A 25569-nucleotide genomic window follows, 5' to 3' on the forward strand; every position below is an offset into this window, starting at 1 on the left:
CAGCCCATTGGGGCGTGGTCTCTCTCCCTTTAAAAAAGCGGCTATTTCCTCTGCTCGCTCTCTTCACTTCCTGCTCCGCTGGAGACTAGACTCCCTTCCTGGTTGTGCAGATGGCTGTTGTCTGGGACGGTGATCTGTAAGTTTTCCCCTTTAAATAAATAACACCCTATTAATCATAACTCCAAACTGGTGTGGCCTTGTTCGTGACTTATGCCTTCAGAGAGAGAGAGAGATTAACACAGCTTTTTGCTGTTTGTGGGTGGTGTGCCGCAGAGACAATATCCTGACTCAGCAGCTCCCCCCCCAAAAAAAAAGCCATGCCATTTTAAAATGAGGCTTCCTGGGCCCTGCTGCCGGTGCAAACTCCCGGCTAAGGAGCATTTGTGGGCCCACTCGGGGTCAGGAATAAAGTAGCTGAGACCATGCCCATGGCTTTTCATGACAATGAGACATGTCTGCTCCTGGCAGCACCAATCTATTTCAAGAAGAAGATGGGCATTGAAGAGGCTCCTTATGGAGTTAGTTAGCCATTTGGGCAAGAAATTGCTCTTTCCTGGACACAGAAAACCCACAGAGAGAGGACTGCTGAACTTGCCTAAAGGTGAGATGATTCTTTGGGGTTCCTGCTTCATGAAAGAGTCTGCGAGACATTCCGCAGGACACAAAAGAAAGTGACTGCGCTGTCTTTGAATTTTCCTGCTTCATGGAAATGTCTGCTGGATACTACGGGCCTGTAGACTGAAGATGGATGCCCCAACAGTACAGTAGAACTTTGGGTGACTGTCCAGGCAGCGAGATATCTCTGTCATTTCTAGAGTTTTGGAAGTTGCTTACTTCTCATTTACTTAAATAAAAACTCTCAGCCCATTGGTGCCACCTCTTACTACCTAGTATTGAACGAAAAATTTGAAGACTGAAGGATCCCTTAAAGAAAGGGTTGCTTTGTTTTGTTTTTACCATTTTAGGTGTTATCTACAAGAAGATCAGGTGTGTTCTGAAACTGCCAGTAGTAATACATAGCAGTTGGAAATGTATCTGCTTGATTTAAGGTCAAATACATCTATGGGAAAGAAAAATCATATATTACTGACACCGACCTAAAGTGATTATAGCTGAGCAAGATGTATAACACAAAACAGGGCAAAATTTGAGGTGGTTAATAGTCCATAGTGAGAGGTATTTATTGCATCTAGGTTTTCTGGATAATTGAGATACTGTGGTGCCCAGGGTGTGATTGACTGGGTAAAGATTTTTAAAGTAAGGATTTGGGTACTAAAATAAACATGGAATCTTTATTCAAATTGGTTTCCCCCATAGAGGCTAATAAATTAATTCTTTTCTCTCCCTCTTCATCTATTCTTCAACTTACAATTTAGTTTGGGATACAAAAGAAATCTTCTGTCACTAGATAACCACACGTAGTCTGTGTCTACCCCTGTGTTCTGTTCTTACTTGGTATAATTTATTTTCTCTAGCCCTTAAGATCATGATTTTCTTCAAAATGTTAAAAAAAAAATTCCCTTTTCTTTTCTGTATTCTTTTTCAGTTTCTTAGACAATGAAGTGATCTTCTTACGGAAACATATATTTTTTATTATTGAACAAATGTTCTAGTTTGAAGAAAGTGCCCAGGGCACTCTAGACCACTTAACAGAACACTGTGGTTTTACAGGTGTTTTCTGACCCTGCCCCTGGCCAAAGTCATGCACAGCTGTTAACTACCTCTGCAAACTCATCACAAACCCAGTGTGGCAGCAAATTCCTATATTCCCAGTACTTAGTTGTAATGGCATTTCAATTGTATTTTAATAAATAAATACTGCCTGAAGATCCTAAAAGCAAAATGGCCAGCCACTGGCTCTTACCTTGTCTGAAATTGCGATCCTATCTCCTGAAATCTCAGAATGAGATTGTGTGACTGTGAGCTGTTTCCTCCCGTTTTACACAATGCAACAAATCTTGTATTCAGCCCTGTCTTAAAAACACAAAACTCAACAACTACCAACAACAAAACTGATACAATTTAGAAGTTATTTTTATTTGAATTGTTCTCTGCCAGCAGAAAACTTTGCTTCTCTCTCTCTCTCTCTCTCTCTCTCTCTCTCTCTCTCTCTCTCTCTGTGTGTGTTTGTCTTTCACATAATGCAAAATAAAGGACTCTGAGGCTAAGTCATCTGTTTTTTTCTAGGAGGGCACAGAAATGTGGAATAGAGAGGAAGTGTGTTTAAGGAAAATGTTCCAAAGATATATCTTTAGAAAAAACATTGAGAAGAAGTAAAACTCTGATGTGGAAGATTAGCAGGAATTTAATTAATACTAAGGATGAGCTGAGGTCCAGAGGAAAGCACATAAAGTCTTTGAACATGAAGTTAGAATCTCTCTTTCTTGTAGCTTTGGCCTTTTAACAGCGTTGAGGAATAACCTCTGCCCCTGAAGATGACCACTCATATGTCTTCTATCTTTGTCAGTGTCAAAGCTTAGAAAAGCAAGTCTTTGTTCAGCTTGCCCATATCCATATCATGTGGGTAGCATCCATCAAGGAGAAAGCACAGCCCATACAGAAATGATGTTACTTGGAAGTCTTTCTCTCTGCATCCAATTACACCAGCATCAGGATGTACTGTCTAATTTTCTCTGTCCGGTCTTCATCCTAGTGCTCCATGCTGCTACTCCCATGCTTGGGAAAGATCAGGAGCTGGTTGCTGAGGACGGTGCAACTTAACTGCAGGATGAGGTGGTAGTTTGGCTCTTCTGTGAAGCCACTGTTGTCAGATCATGCTGTGTTGGTGTCAAGAAAACCTGTGATGGTAATTCAAAAGAAATGTAATATGTGTCTATTTTGAGATAAGCTTAGTAACTGAAGGTTGGAAGTACTCTTTATATTTTACCTGTGGATTCGTTTCTCACTGCCATAAGTAATATTTAAATTTATCAGCAATAACAACAGCAGCTACAATAGTCGTGTGACTTAAATTTTCTATTTTCACAATAAGGAGAGATTCCAAGAAGAGTTAACCACTTATTCTTTAATATTAAAAGCTCCTATGTTTATACTTGAAGTATGCTTTTTATAGCTCTGATATTCTGCAAAATTTATATTTATATTTTTCCCTGTTTGTAAATTATTGAACACTAATCAATAAATTCATGAAACTACCCTTAATATTGCACTAAGAGTTGAATCTAATCATTCATGTATTCAACCACCAATGAATGTTTCTTTAAGAAAAGTTTCTCATATTTAAAGAAATGTTCAATATCCCTAGCACTGAGGGAATGTTGGGTCAAAATTATCTGAGGGCCTGTACCTTGAGGCCTGTGGGACAGAGAAAAGCCTGGCTCAAGTTTGAGGGAATCGAGTGAGGATGAGACAGCAAAATCTAGGTGGATGCCCCTCCAGCCAGAGGGAGGACTTGGCTGTCTCTCATTGGCTGGAGGTACCCCCACACCACAGCATGTCACCTAATCTATATAAGCTGCACTCACAGTAATAGACTGAGTTCCTGATTTGACTTGATTCCCTTTTGCACCTGATTGTCCTGCACCGTGGGATTGCAGGTGGGTGGACAGTGCACTCCCCTCTCCCTGGGGAATAAGGAGGCTAAAGAGGCCTAGCAAGGGAAATGCAAAGCAAAAGTACTTTGAGACTCCATCTTACATCTCTCAGAATGGTTAAGATCAATCACATAAGGGATAGCTTATGCTTGAACCAACACCTGTCCTGCCTGTAAGATGTGTAAGGGAAATGGTGGCCCAGAGCCTGTGGGAGTGGTCAGCTTACTGGCTGGTTTTGTGTGTCACCTTAACACAAGCCAGAGTCATCAGACTAGGAGTCTTAGTTGAGGAAATGCCTCCATGAGATCCAGATGTAAGGCATTTTCTCAATTAGTGATCAATAAGGGAGGGCCCAGCCTTTGGTGGGTGGTGCCATCCCTCGTATGGAAATCTGGGGTTTTATAAGAAAGCAGGCTGAACAAGCAAGGGAAAGCAAGCCAGTAATCAGCACCACTCCATGGCATCTGTATCAACTTCAGCCTCCAGGATCCTGCCCTGTTTGAGTTCCTGTCCTGACTTCCTTCCGCAATGAACAGAACTGAATAGATCAGTGCCTAGTCCACTGATGCTTATCAGAGATGCTTCCTGTGGAAGCTGATGGGAGCATATATAGAGACCCACACCCAAACGTTAGGCAGCACTTGGGGAACCCAATGAAAAAGGGAGAAGAAGGATTGTAGGAGACAAAAGGATAAGAAAATCCAGGAGAACATGGCCCATGATACAGGCTGGATAATAGGTCTCTGCTTTCACTTCTCTCCAGCCCCTAGAGTTTTTGTGTGGTAAATTGTTGGGGCGGGGTAGATTCTAAGCCCTGTTACCTAGAAGGTTGGGCATCTCTGGACAAAGAAGATTCTTGAGCTGAACGGAGTGGCCAGTTGAATATTGCTAGTATCCTACCATCCTTATGTCCTTAAAGAGGTAGGAGTGAGGTCTATTTCCCTGTCCCACTCATCACACAGGTGTCATCTCGGCAGCCCTGAGCAGCTTCTGAATCCACCCTGTGATCTCTTAAAGAGTGAGAGACACAGGTTAAGAGTGGTAATTTATATCTCTTTTGGAAACATCTCACTGGGAAAACAAAATACTCTTAAGGGTAGGACACGTTCACAGCAGTAGGTGGCTAACAGAAAATAAACTTAATGGCATGCTTGGAGATTCCTTGTCTCATAATGTCATGCTGGAAATTGTTCTTTTTTTAAATTTAATTTTTATTTTTAAAATCCCCCCTCCCACCACAGTGTGTATATCTTATAGCTTCTAGTTATGTGTTTTTATGGGATACCTGAGTGTGCAAACAAGTGTGTCTCTGTAACTATTCTGTTTCTTTTGACTTTTCTTGGGTTCTTTTTCTCATGTTCGCTTGTTTTGTCCTATTCTGATGTGTTTGTTTTTATTTTATCTTATTTTATTTCATTAGTATCTTTTAGATGCATGTTTGTTTTCTGATAAAAGACAGAAAGGGAGTGGATCCAGACGGGAAGGGAGGTGGTGAGAAACTGGGAGGAGCAGAGGGAGAGGAAACCATAATCAAGATAATTCGTATAAAAAATCTATTTTCAAAAAGAAAAAAGAAAGAAAGGAATAAAGAAAGAAAGAAAAAGAAGAAGAAACATGGGAAAGACTTTGGAAAACCAGCACTCCAAGACTAAAACAAAGGCTGTCTGAGAACAGATTTCTGGTTCTCCCAGGTAATCCTAGGAGAGAAATATTGAAATTATTTTGGTTTCATTTTTTTGAGAGTCTAAATAACACTTTTTTCCTAAAATTACTGCATGTCATTGCATTTAGTTGTCTCTTACAAAATTCAAAATTATTTGATATTGCATGTGAACACATATTAATTAAAAGAAAATTTTGACTAATGATATAAATTATAGGATTAATCCTAATTGTTGATATGTTACAGTTTTAAAAATTACACATGTATAATGCAAAATATACAGAATGCCTAGCCCTCTTACTAAGATGAAATTGTGTTACATTGGCAGGAAATAAGATCTACTCATTCAGTTAAAATATTTAATAGGTGACAAAAACAGACAGTACAAAGACACGTGGAATGGGAAGGTTTGTGTCATCTTTTTAAACAATTCATTACAGATAGTAAAAAAACACCAGCTTTATCAAAATTCTTTATGTCTTTAAACTTCACCAACATCAAACTCTCATTCAAGGGCTAGTCAAACCCAGGCATATCAAGCAGAAATTTGAAAGGAAGTTAAATCCTAGCCTCACTGAATTTAAATGGAAAAACCGTGAAGCACACTGCAGAGCCTGGTCCTCTTAGCAGACACCTGCTCTAAAACACAAAGTTTTGTTCCTATGCTGTTTGTCCACCAGGTGTCAGCCTCACCCAAGAAAATGCCAAGATGTCAGTGAAACCCTGTTCCCCCTCACAAGCCTGAAGTCGTTCAGAATAACTAAATTTCAGAATCCAAATATATCAGACTTGTCTGGCCTGTTCAGACCTACTGAGAAAGAAACCGTGAACCAAGTCCCAGATATCTTCAATTTTCCAAGACGTTCGGGATGTTCTGGTATATACATAAGCTGAACATCACTGACTTAGAGAACTATTTTCTAGCTCCACCTGTGGAATTAAAAAAAAAAAATCAGCTATTAATTCTGCACCACACTAGTAAAATGATTGCACTGGGTGGTAGGTAACTTCTTCTGTGGATAGTCATACATTCTCACTGGGGAGGGGATGTGTTCGCATATTGAAACACTGGCTGACACACAGGCCCACTTACTTCTTGAGTCTTCTCCACGGGAAATGTGGTAGAAGTAGGGGTGCCCGACTCTGCTGGGCAAGTGACACTCCTCCTCTTTTTCACTGTTGTTTTGTACCTGTGAACAAAATCCCCTCGTAACTCAGACAGAACTAATGGGAGATAGGAGCAAGGAAAGGTCCAGGGTAGGAAGGAGTTGCAAAGAAGGCTGAGGACTGAGTGTGTTCCAGAGGCATCCTTCTTGTGCTGTGTCAGACATCTGGTGGTCAGGTATGATTTATATAATGTCAATGAGTGGAAACATGCATTTGACTTTTGTTGTAAATGATGACAGATTTTCTGCGTGACAAGCATTTGAAAGCTTTCCCAAGTGATCCTGGCACTTGATGGCATCATCAAGGTCAAAGGGATGCTCAGCTTTAGATGGTCCACAGGGGAAAGAATAGACAGAAATAAATGGGGCAGTATCTAAAGCCTGAATATCCCCTCTCGAAGACTCTGGTTACCTAGAATCACAAAGTTTGCTTGTCAAACGACCCTAAGTTGTTTGCCTAGACCTGTATTGGTTTTGCTTGCAGTCTGTTCTCGCAAGAACCTCTCCACGTCAGTATGTATCCGTAGGTCCATGTAATTACCAATCAATGGCTAATTGTGTAGGAAAGGGCTTGTGCTAGCTACATCATTTGCAGAGTTCACAAAAGTATGTGAAAAATCCTTTACGGTTCCAACTATACCTAAATGTAGAAAGAAAAGGGTGCCAAGTGCGGGCTAGGAAGAAACTCCACCCACAGCTAAAAAGATACAGCTCCTGGGTTTGAAACCTGGATGTCTAGATCTTAATGGTTCCCTATGTATATAAAACACACATGTTATTAAATAATCTGTAGCTTTGTATATAGCTAGTATTCAATTTCACTTATATGAAAAACACTAAAAACCATCAGTGCATGCATGTTTCATGAGAAACTGAACCTCTTAAGAAACTGTAGCTCCTTCTTTTTCTACATCTATACTAGCACACTTAACAAAAGTTTCTGAATATTGTCAAGTTGGGTTTATTTTGTCCAATAAGAACAAGATAATGGATTTGCTTTGCAAATCACTACTCCTTTATCTTCTGAGCAAAAATCCAGAGCTATTCACACCCTGCTTTTCCCTCACCTCCAGGACACTCACCTGCTCCAAGTCAGAAGCACTCCAAAGCTGCTGAGTTAGAGATTGGTGTAGCTCATGTCTGGATTGGCTCTGCTTTTGTTTCTTCTGGATGATGGACAAGTCCAGTGATTTAATCTCCTTGTCTGAGGGAGGACTTTGGAATAGGCTCTTTCTCACTTTGCTTTTCCTTCCCCGTGAACTTTCATTCTCAGCCGAGTAGGGCTTCTCATCAATGGCCTGTAGACCCCACAGCTCTCTTACTTGTATAGAGTCTGTATTGCATTGTGGGCCTGCTCTGTCCAGAGCATGAGCACAGCACTTGTCTCCCCGTGTTTCTTCTTTAGGGCAGAAAACACATGAAAAAGAAGAAGTGGATAATTTTGTATTTTGTACTGGAGACACAGACTCTTCCTGAGGGACTTGTCCATTCCCAGAGCCTTGCTGGAGACCTAGCTTTTCTCCTTTCACTCTGTCCATCACTTCCCAAACAACTTGGTCCAAGCTGTTCCTTTTGGGGTTGTTGTGAAATGGTGCCAGTCGATCTCGGGAACCTGTATACAGGCACATTTTAGAGATTGCTTTCCGCAGACGTTCTCTGGGTGAGTGGGGTTCAGGCTCTGGATCCAGAATCCTGATGGATGGCATATCAGTTGGGTCACAAGGCCAGAACATGTTGGGTGGTGTGAACTTTTGGACGGGTGTCTTGGATACATAGGAGTAGAGACAAAAGAAAGCATCTGCAGTGACGGCCAGCGTTTGCACCTGCTTAAACCGGCCTGAATACAAGGAATGAAGATGGTGACTTGAGGGGCTCATCAGCAAATCACATTTTTAATATATTCATTCAAAACCCTCCCCAGAGCTCTAATTTCAGAGCGAGGTACCAGTTGATCCACTGGTGATCCTCCAATATAGAATCAAGGCAGCCAGAGACCCCTTTCTTGGCTTGAAGACTCCCAGTTGCCAGTAAAATAACCCCAACAATGAGATTTTAAAGTGGAATAAAGATGTGAGGGTTTTATGCCGATTTGATTCAACTGAAGGACAAAAGACCTAAGCAAAACATTAATGGCCCTAGGTTTCCTGAAGACTGTTTCTTCAAGAGAGAAAAAGCAGACACCAAAGTGCTCCATTTTTGGAAAAATGTAAACGAGGATGGAACAAGGAGAGGACAAAGTTAACCAAGGGAAAAAGGGTGTGGAGCCAAGGAAGAAGGGAGAAGAGCATGGATGGAGCTGAAGTCACACTCACTGGCCAGCATCAGGCAGGGATCCTCCATCTCAATCCTTTCCATCTGAGATTTCAGAAAGAGCTGAAAGTCAATGCCTTTGGCCTGTGAGGGGTTGGTGAAAAATCTTGCAGGGATACGAGATGTATCTTTGTGGTCCTCATGGCCAAAGCCCAGACTGAAGAGGACGTCTTCTGCATCTTCTTGTACCTGGTCCAAGATTTCTGAGATGCTAAAGAAAGAGAGGTTTGGTAATAAGACAATTTGGAGATATTTGTGAATTCATAATAATATCTGTGTTGGTTTGAGTAAGAATAGCCCCCACAGGCTCATCTATTTAAATACTTAATCACCAGGCAGTATTACTATCTGAAAAGATTAGAAGGATTAGGAGGTGGTGGTCTTGTTGGAGGAAGCATGTTAATGGGGGAGGGGGGCTTTGAGGTTTCAAAAGTCCAGGCCAGGTCTAGGATCTCTCTCTCAGCCTGTGGATCAGGATGTAGCTCCAGGCTACTGACCTAGCACCATGCACGCTGCCACACTTTTCCGTGATAATGGACTAAACTTCTGAAGCTGTAAGCAAGCTCCCAATTAAATGTTCTCTTTTATAAGAGTTGCCTTGGTCATGGTCTCTCTTCACAGCAATAGAGCAGTACCAAGGACAATATTTAATGATATTATCAAGACTAACATTTATTTCCTGGGAATTTCTCTATACTCTACCCTGGGCATTTCTCTATTGAAAAGAGATTTTACTATTTGAACCTCATTTCTGTGTCTGAGGCATGGGGAGTATATCCCAGATATCTTTATAAAAAAAAACTATTAGCCTAGGGCTTTGAGCTGTTTGTACAGCTGAAAACAAATTTTAAAAAATATGGACATGCCTTGAAAATGAAGAGCAATACAGAGTCAAAGAAATATGCCTACATTGCTAACTTGTCAGTTCCCAATTGCAGGCTGCCATATAGCTGGCCTTTGCCAGGTGCTTTGCAGTTTTTCTGTCACTGTATTTGCCTTAGAAGTTGTGTGAGACAACTAAGCGTTAGTGCATAAAGAACATAGATCTTATAGTTTCATTTTGAACTTAGGTACATTCAATACCCAATTTGGAGAGGTGTCCCTCCTTCTAACACTTTGTTCATCTAGAGAAATGCTATTTCACAGAAGACTAAGTACTAACCCTACTCTCATCCCATATATGCTCATTCTGGAACCAGGTTGGATCTATTTGACACCCGTTTTCAATAACTATGTTTCAACAGTGGAAGCAAGGTGTGTGAAGTCCAGGCTATCACTATCATTCTTTTCAGGAAGAATGGTAGAATTTATTTTAGTCAAAACCAGGACCATTTTGTTAATTAGCAGCTGGATCGTGAAGTCCCTAAACCTGTTCTTGTGTTTCTAGCCCCATGTTCTTTTTATTTCCACCATTGTAAGTTTCCTCATCTATGAGTTACTGACACAGATTTGCTTGATCTTTGCTCAGGAGCTGAGTGTTAGAACCACCTTGCTAAGCCAGCACAATCCCTAACTGAATTCTAAATATTTATCTTTATACCCACAAATAAGTACAGTCCTCATGCCTCATCAAGGAACTTCTCTTTGCAATAGATGGAGAACATTAAAGGCAAGCACAACCAATCAAAATACAGAGTTTTGGAACCCAGTCCCTACTGATGTATCTACAACACACTTCCTATACCTAAAGACTCAGAGTGGAGCAGAAAACATTTCAGAGTTAGAGGAGCATGGGATTTTCTGTGAGATTCTGTCCCTTAGGAATGTCAGAAGTTACATAAAGTCTCACCTACATGGCTGCCCAAGCATAAGACAAACAACAGCAATAGCAATAAACATGTATGGAGGACAAATAATAAATATGGATAAATAATAAAAACGGATGGAAGATAAATAATAAACATGGATAAATATAAACATGGATGGAGGATAAATAATAAACAAACATGGATGGAGCAATAAAAGTGGATGGAGGGAAGCCCATGAGGCCTGAATCCTACACAAAGAACTGCAGACGACTAATGAATGCTGAAAACAGGAGAAATAGTCTTTCACAAGGATGGGCATACGAATTGGTTAACCAACATCGAATAATCTGTCCTGAAAACATACATAGAAGTGACATTATTCAGATTTTATTTGCATTTAGGAACTCACACACATACACACACACAACGACAATTAATAAAATAAAAGGTGTCATGAATTTGAAAGAGATCAACAGTGTTGTGGGATAATACTATTGTACATTGTAAAGATTTGTCCCTCATATTAGTTTAATAGAATGCTGAGTGGCCAGCAGCAAGGCAGGAAGGATACATGACATGACCAGACTAAGAGAATTCTGGGAAGAGGAAAGGCAGAGAGTCAGTCACCAGCCAGATGGGAAGGAAACAAGATGAGCATGCCTTATTTAGAAAATGCACTAAGCAATATGGCTAAACAGACAAGAATTATGGGTTAATTTAAGTTGTAAGAGATGGTTACAAGTTATAAGCCTGAGTTAATGATCAAACACAGTTTATAATTAAAATAAGGCTCTGTGTGTTTCTATGGGACTGAATGGCTGTGGGACCAGGCAAGATAGACACTTCCATTTACACAAGGAGTTGTATCTGGGGGAATTTATAGGAAGTAAAAATCAGGAGAAATGGTTTAATTACAATGTAATCATAAAAATAAAAGAATCATTAAAAAAAATCTAGATACCTGTGATGGCTATTCATGGCTGTCAACTTGACCTCATCTAGAATCAATTAAAGTCCGTAAATGGAGGGACATACCTGTGAAAAGGGTTTCTTTTTTTTCTTAATTCAAAGTGGGAACACCTACTTCTAATCTGGTTCTTTGAGGTAGAAGGACACACTTTTAATCCATATCTTTTGAGCTGGGAAAATCCACCTCTAAACTGGGCCACACCTTCTGCTAGTATCCTATATAAACACAAGGAATAAGGAAACTTTTTCTCTTTGCCTGTCTGCTCTTGACTCCCTAGCAAGCTTATTCCTTCAAAGCATTACAGCTTTGGGATTCCAAAATATACTGGAAGTCAGCTGAGATGTCCAGACTCCTGGACTGAGAAACTACTTGATTCTTGGACTTTTCATTAATAGACAGCCTTTGTTGGATTAGCTGGACCACAGCCTGTAAGTTATTCTAATAAACACCCTTTCCTTATATAGGGAAATATTCATAATATAAGTTCTGTTTCACCAGAAAACACTGACTAATTTAATATCTGAATTCTACTTCTATACTTTCCCATTTAATTGAGTTCCACGTATGTAGGGTTAGTCCCCGTGGAAGTAAAATGTTAAACCTAAGTATTATGACTCAAATTAAAACTTAGTCCCCAAATTTTTGACACTCTCATTATATTCCACTAATTCTTATCACTTTCCGACTTGTTTTAGATTTATTTGCACGTGTACCTTGTCCATTCTGTGGAATAATTGACTCTCAAGACAAACTCAGCTTTATCTTTGCAAGTTCTATACAGTCAATGCCTGGACTGAACAAGACCTTGCATTGCTTCTACCAACAAATTAGTTGAAGACATAATACACACTGTTTGCTGAACACCTATTATACATCTAGGTACTGTGATAATATTGTTACTATGCCTCTTGAAGTACAGGTTCATCGGAAGAAGGTTCCTATGCTTCATACACAGCATCCATCTCTGAGATGAATATTCCTCTACACTCCTCCCTCATCATGGTACAAACATCATCATATTTCTTGACTGTACCTAGACAATGCATCAAAGCTCCGGTATGCAGACTCTCAGCTCATTCTCCACAGCCTTTTATCCCTCAATGAACTTAACCCTCCAAACTTCCCTACTTACCTTGAACTGGTTTTGTTGGTTCCACCAGTCATGCTGCTGGAAGCCAAACTACAGCCAAGATCAAGTAACTGACAAGGCCTGGGTGTCTGGAGGAATTTCCTGCAGAGATCAAAGTTGGATGACATTCAGCTCTAGTTTCTAATCTATACCCGGCCTCAAGTTCCCCCTACTGAGTATACTTTTCCTATGCTGAGGACTGTGCCTTCCTTTGCTGCTTAGAAAGCCTTCCTCTTTGCCATGTATCTTTAGCTCTTTGCTTAAAATTTCTGATTCTGTACCTCCTCCAGTTTATTGTCTCCTTGGGATACACCAGTTAAATAGTCTAAACGTCATACTTACCTGGAGAAGAGGTTTCCATTGGTGGCCAGTAGTGTGGCTGGATAGGAACAGAAAGGTAAAAATAAGTTAAAAAGAAAATTAAAAACACCTGTGTTGTTTCTTAGGCCATAAAATAGCTCCACTCTTCACCTCTATTATTACTGCAGGCCAGCTCAGTGGCACAGAGTTTGGGAATCTCAGTATCATCTAACACAGCCTAAGAGGCGCAATGGACACGTCAAACAAACACCTAGCCTGGAGTCTGAACTTACGATCTGTAACTGAGATCTAGTCAAGGAACTCTCTGACCTGAGCGTGGGGGTCACTCAGATCTTTAGGGTCTTGTTCCTGCCCATCATATGGGTCTCTTACAAGTCTCTGGAGATACTGGAAAGAGACAGTTCTTCTATCTTTTATTTAAACCCTTATCCTCGGTAGCAAAATTTACCCCTTAACACCACTTCTTAGGGATGGGGATATAGTTCAGTGATAGAGCCTAGCAGAATGAATCACTGGATCTGATACCCAATACAAAGAAGATGGAGTAAAAGAGGAGGAAGAAACTCTCAAACTTCTTTGGACTTCTAACAAAGAAATCACAAAGGAAAATATATAGCAGATTTTATGGTACTTTGATATTGTCTCCTCAACCACCATAAAAAGACTGTCAGAAATCATAATAGGTGAAGAACTGTTTCTAAATCTGGAACACTTTCTGTGTTTATCCCATATCACAACAAACAAACAACAAGAAAACCAAACTATTCTTTCTATCCAGATAGAACCCAAGATGACCCTGATTCTTCATTAAGTTTCCCCTCCACCCTGGTCTTAAATCATACCACGTGATCCTTCTGCACTGATTCCCACCTCATACAGCTGTGCCACTCACCCTCTGCTCCAAGACTCAAGTCATCTTCAAAGCTAGTCCCATGGCTAGAGTACCCTGCCAAAAAATCACAGAAAATTTGCAGAAAATAAAGTCAGAACATAATACAAATACACACACACAAATGCACACGTGAACACGTTTAAGGACATGACTTTTATAACTACACAAACATGCTAAATATCTGCATGTTCACAAATATTCTCCCAGCTTTATGTCAGAAATCACAGTCATGTTTTTTTCTTTTTTTCACAGTCATGTTTTGATTAAGAATTATATACATTCATGTGTAATTTATCTGTGTACTTTGCCACACATAGTAACCATGCACATAATCTCCTGCCAAGTAGTTAACACATGGGGGTGTGTGACCACATTTAGGGACACACAAATATAAATTTGCAAAGTTCACAAGGTCCTTCTCCAATAGTATTAATCTATGAATATTAGAATCATTTGCTTTGAGGTAGCACTTCTTTTTGGACTTTCTAGACTCTTCTTTAACAAACAAATGGTATTTTTCAGAAACTAAAGACACTCATAATCTCAAGCATACACATAAATGTAGTTGTGTAAACACACACATACACACACACAGCTGCACAGCATCCAAAAAGAAAAAAAACTAGAGCAGCTCACCACTGCAGTTGGATTGCCCTGTTTCTTCAGAAAGTCCTTCCTCAGTGTCTCTAAAGCCAAAAGAAAAAAATTACATTTTTATGCCTTTTGTCAAATATCTTCCACATGTTCATATAATTTTTACAGTGAGAATCAGCACTATTGAATTTGCTTTTACACTGAAGACAATTAGGCTCTGACTACTTGGCTGGCAGGTTCATAGAAGGGGTGATGAGGGCCTGAGATTGCCATATGTTGTATTTCCTAAATGTGCTACTGTTGTTAAGGCTGCATACCCTGAAATTGGTTTTGCAATGGTTCATCAGTCTTTATCAAATAAGAAAAAAATACAGAAGCAAAACTGGGGAAATACATTATTAGAATAGAGGTTTTTTTGATGCCATGATATCTATCACTTCCCAGTGATCTAATAGCTAGAATTTGACATTATCTGACGTCCTAATTTTTATATAACATATACAAAGGTCATTTGTTCAGGTTTTTGTCAGTTCACCATATCTACCCACATCCCTTCACTTTCCTAACACCCAAACTCTTATTTGAATATCATATCTTTCAGGAAACAGAAAAACTGCTTCCTGTTAGACAGTTTTAGGTTTTGTAATGATGCCTTATCAATCATTCACCATCTTGAAAAACAGAAATCAGCATAACAAATAGTAAGAAACAGCAGCAGTTTGACAAACAAAACAAATTCCCTTCCTCTGAAATTGGTAAGCAAAGTCATCTGTGTAAGAGCTGGGTACAATAAGGTGCCAAGCAAGTTTCAGAGGATGAAAAGCAACCAACATTCCTACACAGCTATGGTGCCTATGAACCACAACAAGGACCAGCATTACAGGATAACCCTAGTAATACAGTAGCGGCACACATATCTTAGCAGTATTCAATAGTTCTGTAATTGGACATGAGACTGCTCAACAAGAGGGAAATCATCTCTGGTACTGGAAACCTATCCAGCTATTCAGAGCTAGTGAAGCTATGGATTGTGGAGGAAAACTTACAATCATTGCTTTACTTAATCATCATAATCTCTACTTACAATCTAATTATTTGTCCTTATATCCATAAGTATAATCACCAAGTCTCATCAACAAAACTCTTGTTTGCAAATGATGGAGACTATCACAGAAAACTGCAACCGATAAAGATGCAGAGTTTTGGATCCCAGTCCTAACTAATATCACTAAACACAGCGTCTACACCTAAGGATCAGGGATGGGACACAAAGACTGTAAGAGCCAGAGGAACAGGGAGCTTTCTGTAGGATTGTGTCTTCTATGACTGCCAGAAGCTACACACATAAAGCTTCACCAACATGACTGTCTAAGCATGGATTGAACAAGGACACTGATAGACATGCTAAAGTGGATGGAGGAAAGCCCATGAAACCTCAACCCTACATGAAGCCAACTGTGAAATGCCGAGAGTGGGGAAAACAGTTTTTCCTGGGGAGGAGCTCAACAAATTGTCATCCAATGTCATGATCCAATATCCAAAGATTATCTCTGAAAATATACATACAAGTAATATTACAGATTAATCGTATTATATTTAAAAATATGTGTATATACTACATAAATATATTAAATTACCCTTCAAGAACAAAAGTAAGCAAGTTTGCAGGCTTCTTTGTGGTATATAGTAAATTGTTTTCAAGAAAAGAGGCAATACTATCTTAAAGTCTCTGAACTCTTCATGGTTTTGAAGTCCCTGAGCCTTTCCTGCGTTCTGTGACTGAGGAGGAATGGTCTACCTCCAACTCTTCCATTTTTTGCCACACCACGTAAAACTGCAATCAGAATGGGAAAAGCGAGTGGGTGGGGGCTGTCACTCATCCCTGGACTTCTAAAAAGAGGCCAATTTCCGTCTCTTCTTAGCTCTATCCCAGACCTATCCTGGATTCTCAACCAGTTGAACTGTATCTCAGTTCTGAGTTGCATTTGGCTCACAGCCTGGATCACCAACTGATCCAAGACCTAAGTTCTTCATCATGCCTGCACACCAAATTGATTCTCACTCTTTTCCTGTCTCTGAGTTCACAAGGACTGTGTCCACCACCACAGCCATCCACCAGCCACATCCTTGCTTGTGAGAACTTACCCACAGCCCTGCAGCCAGTCCTCAATCTTATTGATTGGATTTCCTAGAAAAAGCAGACACTGGTTGACTGTGGAAGCTGAAAACAACAACAACAACAACAAAAACACCACACCGCCTCAAACAACTCAGGGCATTCAGCAAGCTGTCTTCACAAAAGCCACAACATCACTCATTTGCCCCTGGAGGGGAGATATGAGAGGGATGCATTCATATGTAAAGAGGGTGGGCATGTGTCCTGCCTCTGCCTCTCTTCTATCTACCTCAGAAAATGGCAAGTTCCCAGTGTCCAGGCTACCATGCTTCTGCTTTCTTTCCCCAAAGATTGGCAATAGGGATGGTTCCTTTCCCAATACAAAAAAAAAAAAAAAAAAAAAAAAAAAAAAAAAAAAAAAAAAAAAAAAAGAAAAGAAAGAAAGAAAAAGAAAACAAAAAAAGAAATGAAGAGTGGTAGGGAGGGATAAAGGAAGGGAGGAAGGAAGGAAACATCAGAAGAGAGACAGCCCTAGGCTTTTGTTTTCTAACAAATAAAAAAGGGTAAATTTATCTGTCCAAAAGTTTTATTTCAGCCTACATTTCTGGTCTTTCTCTTTGTACTTCAGCTAATATGGGTATGTGAGAAAGAAACCACTGCTTCATTGAGCAAAGAATCTTCAGAGAGACTTCTCAACAACCACACAGTTGCCAGAGTTGCAGCCTGAATCTGGGCATAGACTGTATGTAGTCTTGTTGCACAAGCAAACTTAATTCCCAAACAAACCCTCTTCCTTTGACTTTTACAGAAGATTCTCAGGATGGTGAAAATGTGTTCCTTTCTGTTTCCTAAACATATGCCTCCCTCTTCCTCACATAATTCGTTTTTCATATTACACTACACCTCTCCCTTACACTCTTTGAAATGAGCCTCTGTCAAGTTCTACTTTAAACCGAGGCCACTTCCCAGCCTTTGCAGACTTCTGAAAGACACAGTGGATATCTGTGTGATGTCCAGCAGCTTCTTACCTTCCTGGAAAACATCATCCAGGCTGGAGGGCTCGGGATCCAGTGCATCTTGCAGGGCAGCTGCAGCCTCCTCTTCCAGGACCTGGGTTTGCCAGTTACGACTTTGTTGTAGCCATGCTCTTCGTTTCTCCCAGGATGTGGGGCTCAGCACTGATGCTTCCATGGTCCTGGGCCACTTTCAGGCCTTTCCACCACACTGACCCCCTCCTGGAAGATGAAACACAAGGAAAATCTTTCACCCTCTATTCAGAATCCACTCCTATCAAGGTGACTCCTAATTTTCTGTCTGTACAAAGAGTCTGTTCTATTTCCCTTACTGGGAAAGCAATTATGCATAGCCATTTGCTGTTTCAACCCATCCACTACCACCATCAAAAAAAGGGAATGCCCTGAAAAATCTAAGTACCAGGTCAAGGCTTTCAAGTCAGTGAATCTAAAAGCTTCAAACATCACAGGAGTTTGAGGCCACTGAGGAAACGTTTCTGACTTAAGGTGTCTCTATTTCCATGATAACTAAAATGCCCTATCATGGAACACTTTTCTTAAGGCATGTTTGTTAGCTCATACCTGTAGTTCTAGAACCCAGAAGGTTAAGGCAAATGAATCTAAGCTAATGTTCAACACCTGCCTGTTTCAAGACTCTGTTTAAAAGAATTTCTTTCTTTATTTTTTAAATTTTTGCTTCTCAAAATCTACCATTGCAACTAAAATATTTGAGGGACTGAGGAGTTGCCCTAGTCAGTTAAGTGCCTAGCACACAAACATGAGGACCTGAATTCCTATCCCCAGCACCCACATATAAACCAAATACAGGGGTAGATCTATAATCCTAGCTATGGATACAATTGGTAGGATCATTCCCTGAAGATTGCTTGTTGGGTAGACAACCTAGTCAAATCAGTTAGCTTTAAGTTCCGTGAGAAACCCTTTTGAAGATGGATGCTATAAAGTAATCCCATACTAGCTCAGAATTGAGTATAATAAAGGGTTCTTCATTCAGGAGTAGTCTCATAGATCATGGTCCTCTGCATGAATGGGGAACAGGAACTAAATCCAGAAGATGAGAGAGAGTGTGCAAGCTTTATGGCTGCATTTATAATATAAGAGACCATGACTGGGATGGTGCCATAAAGTCTATTGGCTGAAGGAGTTCCCACAGCATGCTCCCATTTTGTCTAAATAAGAGAATTCTAAGCCTAATACAAAACTATATACAACAAGAACAAATATAAAGTATAAACATTAGAATTACAACCAATATAAACAATATCAAACAACAAACATATGCTAAATGTTTCAATAATTATCCTATCCTAAGGAGTCTAAGTCTTGTATTAGAAATGGCTTGGCAAAGTCATGAGAGAAAAATAACTATGGCTATCTAGTCTTCAGCCCCATCAAAAACATGAGAGGAAATAATATTACTTGAGTAAACAGGAAGTGCAATCAAGCAACTTCCAAAATGTGCAGCAAATGACAGAGACAACTGGCTACCTGGGTAAACACCAAAAGTCTCATTTGCAATGTTGGAGCAACCAACTTTGGTTAAGGCCTAGAGTAAGTGAAAGATAATTTTCAGAGGCAGGAAAATTTTCAGAACCATCTTAGTCTGCCTTGATAAGGTTTGGAAGTCTTTTTTCTTGTATCCTGCTTGTCCTGTTCAGACACCATGTGCTTTGTCAGTGGTCAAGGCACTGGCAGTTCCTTGCCCAAAGGGGAGTTTTGCCAAGAAGAAAACAAGCTCCAAGTGGAGCGTCTTAGATGCCCAACATTCTCTCAGGTATAGATTGGTGCTGCCAGGAGCAATCATGTCTTATGTCAACAGAACCCTAAGTTTTTTTAAATGCCATATTCTATAGTTCTTTGAAGTTGTTAAAGATTACCTATTTATGTGGAATATAATCTTTATGTGTCTAAAGAATTTGATTAGTCTAATTATATGTGACAAACATGTATGACTATTGACATATAATTATTAATACTTTCTATAGCTTAAAAAGTAAGGGCTCATATTAGATTATTAAACAATCTTTAAGGAACTGTGCAGAAAATGAGGACAATGACCTTGAAATGCAAACGATGTATAAGTATCTTGATCAGAGGTAGAAATGTATACTGAAATGTGATAAATATATCCTAAAACTGTATCAATGTACAAAATGTCTTAAGTAGATATATAAACATGCATGCATATAATATGAACAAAAGAACTTTGCCTAGGTGTACAAACATTGTAAACAGAAATAGGAGCATATTCAATATAACAAACATAATTTGAATTTGTATCAATATACAATAATCTATACAAATATAAATGGTCTACAAATAATAGCTCACAAGTATTTATTCTATAACACCCTATTATTATTAGTGTGAATACACTCACAGTAATCTACTTATTAACCCATACAATTTCTCCCCTTTTTTTCAGAGAAGATCCCTGAGCCTAAATAATTTCCAACCCAACCCCCAACCCTATACCAGTTATAATCAACCCATAATTAATGTCCCTAACCCTGAGGACAAACTTTGTTGGGAGAGGGGAGGTTGTATTCTAGAATTGCTTCCAGCTGTCATGGGGGCAATGTTCTTTCTATGGGATTTTGTAAAACTAAAATGATGGTTAAGTTTCAAGATTACTTTCTGGAATAATTACAAATAGTCTCTGAATATTTGGTATGTTTTTTCTGAAGTTCTTATTTGAAGTTCTGGCCAGAACATTGTAAGAAGGTGCACCATTTCAGCTAGCCAAGTGGGAATCATTTTGAGCAGCTGGCACCCAAAATTGATCTTAAAGTAGTGCTAACAATGTCATGACATCATACCAATGAGGTAGAATCATTGTTCTGGGGTCTCATCTTCTTCTTGGAAACTTTAAAGATTACTGCAGAAAAATTTATTGTTCATTATGGAAAACTTAAACATTAATCATATAGAAATACAGTCAATAAAAAAATTCTGGTTGAGTCTTCAATATGGTGAACATCTAGTTTCTCCTGGACCAGCTGTTCTAAAGTCTGCAGTTTCTCTTCTGTTAAAAGCCATCGTTTAACCCATATTTGTTTCTCAGCTAACTTTTTTAAAGGTTGGGCCATGATATCTCTGAAGATTTGCTAGTTGCTTTGTGTTCTTGTACAGCCTGAATAGTTGGTGACCTTTGTTTATAACACCCTATAATATCCTTCTGCAAAAAATCTTAATCTGGGTATTCCATTGCTACAGCAGGTCACAATCCCACAAATTCACTGTAATATTATCCACACATGGCCTCAGCCTTTCTCTCTGTCTTTCTGGCCTTATGCATTCAACCTACCTCTTGCTTTGTTTCACTTGAGGTAGAGTTCCAATTCCTAGGAATCGAATATCTGCCTCTTGAAGAGGCCAATTCAGATGCCAAGATTCTGGAATAACGATAGTTACATCAATACCTGTGTCCACTAATCCCTCAATTATGATGTTATTTATATACACTCTTAGCTTTGGTCTTTTACTATTTATAGAGGTCTGCCAAAATTATGCTTCCTATTTCCTATTGGAATTTTTGATTCATTCTCAATGTTTATTCCATCATCCAGAACAGTATGGTTTTTTACAGCAGGCAATGGTTTTTTAAAATTTTCCTGGTGGGGCATGTTCTCCACATTAACTGGGAATGGCTAGACCACATTTGACTTGGGGGCCTGAGAGAGGCCCCACAAGGGGTTTCCTGAGGGTATCAGGTTGCCTTGATTGTCTTTTGTTGATTCAATTGGCCTTTGCCACATCTTCTGCATAATCCAGAAGACTGAGACTTTCTATTCTTGACATTCCCGGAGAAGACATTATTTCTAGAAATTCCTTTTCTACAATCCATTGTCAGATTTCCTATTCTACCACAGTTAAAACATTTGGCAGTTTGATGTTTTCTCATAACTTTGGAAATTGTTCTCCTACCTAAGCCTCAATAATATAGTCAAATGTTTCAATGTTCACTGTATGCAGGATCCATTAATCCAATGGTGCTGATCTACCCTTTAAATATCCAAGTATCTTTTTGCATTCTAAGTTGGAATTTTAGGAAGCCAGAGATTCAATAAGTACTTGTCTAGCTTCTGTCTGTTACTCCTATTTGTACAGCCTTGGTTAATCTTTGTAAAAAGTAACGAAAGGGTTCTCTTTGTCTCTGTTTAACCATTATATAAGATTCCATTCTTTTTCATCGTACTTGAATTCTGTCCCAAGCATTTAAGGCTGCTGGGTTTCCACATTTCATAGGGACAAGATGTGTTTATCATAAAGAGCTTGATCCTGTGGGTCAATATAAATATTCTCACCAATAATTTATCTCACCTTTTATCTTGGAAAGACACAAATTCTTTTGCTTTTCCCTGTTGTTCTAAATTTTTTCCTCTTCTCACTAATAGCATTTCCATAGCAGTTGAGTTCCATCTCCACGGACTGCTGAGACTAATTAGGGCCAATCATGTCAGGTAGGTAGCCTTATTGCTTGAAGCCCATGTTTTACCATTTTGCTAACAAATGGTGAATGCAAACCATAAGATAATAATGCTTGCTTAATTTCTTTTAGATGGCTCATACCTATAGGTTTCGATTTACAACCTTTGGATTCTTTTGTCCATTTAGAACTTGATGGTTTGCTAGAAGTGATTACAAGCTAGGAAGTTAAAATCCTGGATAAGTCATCTCTGATTTTGACACGTACTGGTGATGTTAAATCCTGTCCTTGAACCTTCTTTCCCTGCTCAACAGCTCTGATAATTTCCTCAGTCATTTCAAATCATTTTACCACTGCCTTTTGTAAAGCCCAAATCTTTTGACCTGCATATAATTCTAGTGCTTTCATTGAATCATTTAGCCTCTGGTTCTTATTCTGTACATATGATACCAAAGTATGAAAAATTTCCATTAAGCATAACTTTTCATTCTTGGATATCATTAGGATGATGTGCCGATAACCTTCCTGGAGAAATGTTCTATCTGCTAATTTATCATAACTTTTTAGCAGATTTTGATTGTCAAATTCAACAGTCAAATTCAATGAGTTCTTTCAGATTATTTCTCAGTACTCTTTAACATGGATTGAATTTTGTCTGTCAAATTAATTTTATCCTTTTCAATGGTATTAATTTCTTTAGCTAACTTTTTCTTTTCAATGGTATTAATCTTGTCAGCTTGCTGTTCATTATTAGTCTGTAAAGACTGTATCATTTCTTAAAGTGCCTAATTTTTGGCTCTCTTAATTCTTAAGGATATAATATGGAAAACAAAGCTAAGTCCCAATATCCAATAAATGGATGTATCAGAAAAACCATATAAACCTTGAAGAATACCATCCATAGTATAAGCAAAAAGGTTATTAAATTCCTGGATGCTAAAGTTATCTGCAATTATATAACTTTCAAATTTATTGATTTATTTTTTAATCAAATAAAGTTGCCTCCATTTAGAGATTTTAGTAAGTTGTTGTAATAATTTTTATTTGCCAACAGGTATTTTCACCACATAGCGGCAGAGAGATACAACCAGCGGTAGCATGAACAGTCTTGCTCAGTTCCACATTGGTGTCTGTTTAAATACTGACAAATATGTTTTGCGTGACAAATTAAGAGCAATTAAATAAATTTGGTGGTCAGAATATCAAGAAAGCCAGAGCTTGTGAGCAGGGAACAGAAACCGGAAAGTGTGCAAGTCACCACACAGCTGGGAAAGTGGCACAGGGGGGCATGCATGAGCCAGGGAAATGGCCAAGTTGCTGTACGGTAGCTCCACAGTGGTGGGGTTTTGGCAAAAAACCACTTAGTAGGTGAAATCAAGCCAGGCAGGTGGGAGTGGAGACCTTCTGAGCCTCAGACCTTTTGTGCCTTTTGGGCCTATCCTAGTAGGCATGGAATTGGGATTCACATGGGCAGCAGATGAAGATAGATGCTATAGAGCAATCCCATACTCACTTAAATTTGAGTATAATAAAGGGGGTTCTTTATTCAGGGGTAGACTCACAGATCACAGTCCTCTGCACAAATGCCGAGCAGGAACCAAATCCAGCAGCCAAGAGAGAGCATACAAGCTTAACGGCTGCATTTATAGTATAGAGACCATGTCCCAAGTGGTCTGGTATCTTAAAGGTTATTGGCTGAGGGCATTCCCACAGCACCCTATCTCAAAAAAAAACAAGGTGAAGAGAGATTCATGAAGTCATTGCTATTGATCACAGTCTGTACACACACACACACACACTCACGCATGCATGCAACTCATACACACACTCATCAAAATCTTAAAATTTACATTTTATTTTGTTTCTGGATTTGTTTGGTTTTTCAGTGTGATATATTTTTTTCCCAGGAAGAAAAAAAGCTATAATACAAACAAGGAGACACTGAACTTACTGTCTTAAGCAATTAACAGACCATGCCTCCCCAGTGGTCACTTTCTAGTTTGTGAACTTATATTTCCACATTGACTATGAGTTACTTACTCAGCTTGTCAATGCAATTGTCAGTCCATATAGTAATAGTTCATCTGGCACCTCTACATTCTTCCTCAAAATATATACTAATGCCTCTAGGCACAGATTCTGAGAAGAATAAATAGAATCATTCAGTTGCTCCAATAGGCATCACTCACTGTCTTGAAAGGCAGGCATTAATGCACACCCAGTCACAGCCACATCCCTCCAACAGGAGCTAGTAGGCTTGCAACAAGACTTTCAGATTTTATTTTTCTATTCCCTGGAGCTGCCATGCATAGCCTCATCGTTGGTGTTTTACTTTGAATTGTATAGATCCAGGAAAATAAAAGAGAAAAATATAGAGATTGCAAGAGCCTTCTTCTAGGATTCATTAGTGAGATGGTCAAAGACTCGGGTACTAAAACAGCTACTTTTAAAAAGAACATCCTGAGCATAAAATGTTCTGTTAGTGCAATAAATTTTTTTAGTTGCTTTGTCTTGCTACAGATAAGATGTATACTGAGGAAAGACAATGTATATTGCTGCTGTCTAATTTTGGACCCTTCCCTTCAGGCCCAGTCCAGGTTTTCTCTTCTAGGGAAGGCAGCTGTTAGCATTGTGAGACTGTTATGCTCTGCACTCCTTTTTGCCTTTTAGGAAATATTCAGTATTTCAATATTCTTAGCCAAGCTCAGGTCAAAGGAAAGCTACAAAGAAGGTCAGCAAAGGAGACTTGATGGCATTAGGTGACCGAGGATGGAGCTGCCTCCAGAATTCAGGAAGTCTCCATAAAGCCTGAATCAAGTGTGTTTTCCTAGTTCTGCCTTCCAAAATATTTAATAGGCTGCTTCCAGCCAGCCCAGGAAAGAAAATGCCAGAGGCTGGCTTGCCTGTTTCTTTAATTCCCTCCCATAAAGCACAGGGAATCCTTGGGGCACGAGGACATTTTTGGTGGCTAGGAAAACTTCAAAGGAGGTCAGCAAGGAAGGGAAGGATGGGGAAAAGGCAGGATGGTAGAGGGAGGGAGAGCTAAAGATGGAGGTTGAGGGAGTTGAGAGAGAAAGGGAGAGAGTGAGGAAGGAATGTATGAGAGGAAGAGAGTGAAGGAAGGAGAGAGAGGAAGAGAGAGGTAAAGGAGGAGAAGAAAGGACAGAGAAAGAGAGGAGCGACACAATGAGGAAGGGCTGCCGCACTGTACTCTGACACCTTATTGTCAGTATCAAAAACCTCCTGGAGCCCCTTGTTAGAGGAGATTCCCTACCTGGAATGCCAAGTAAAAGGTCTCTGCACCCTCTTGGATATGTCTCTAGACTATGTTCCTCACATTTTTGAGGCTCTCATTCAAATAAGCTGATTTCCTCTCCACCTGTCTTAGCCATGGTTTTTCTTACATCTTTTCCTCTCCCTTTTCACCGTAAGTATTTGCCACACTCAAACCACAAAGCCCCCCATCCATTCTCAACCCATTTTCTCCAGGAACCCAGATGTGGCTTCTGCAGTTGGCTTTATTCCTGTCCCTGTGTGCTTTCTCCTGCTTGACTTTTCACTTTGGTTATTATCATCAACATACATTACACCTTTATTAATCTCTCTTATGTTTTACTTACTCTTCTAATTGAAACATAAGCTC

At 39.5% G+C, this 25569-nt stretch overlaps 1 protein-coding gene across 1 annotated transcript; it reads right to left on the minus strand.

The window, feature by feature from the left end:
• Positions 1–2681: 2681 nt before the first annotated feature.
• Positions 2682–17691, minus strand: Tespa1 (thymocyte expressed, positive selection associated 1). Its single transcript, XM_050132140.1, has 10 exons — positions 17492–17691; positions 16493–16535; positions 14390–14439; positions 13754–13807; positions 12883–12919; positions 12544–12642; positions 8696–8904; positions 7466–8220; positions 6311–6407; positions 2682–2798 (listed from the first exon to the last, which is right to left on the minus strand). The coding sequence occupies exons 1-10, from the start codon at positions 17652–17654 to the stop codon at positions 2773–2775; spliced, it is 1533 nt and encodes a 510-aa protein (XP_049988097.1). The 5' UTR covers positions 17655–17691; the 3' UTR covers positions 2682–2772.
• Between the last annotated feature and the right edge of the window lie 7878 nt (positions 17692–25569).

The sequence above is a fragment of the Alexandromys fortis genome, unplaced genomic scaffold (genome assembly GCF_014885135.2).
Source record: "Alexandromys fortis isolate MF-2015 unplaced genomic scaffold, M_Fortis_MF-2015_v1.1 scaffold_375, whole genome shotgun sequence".
NCBI classification, from domain to species: Eukaryota; Metazoa; Chordata; class Mammalia; order Rodentia; family Cricetidae; genus Alexandromys; species Alexandromys fortis.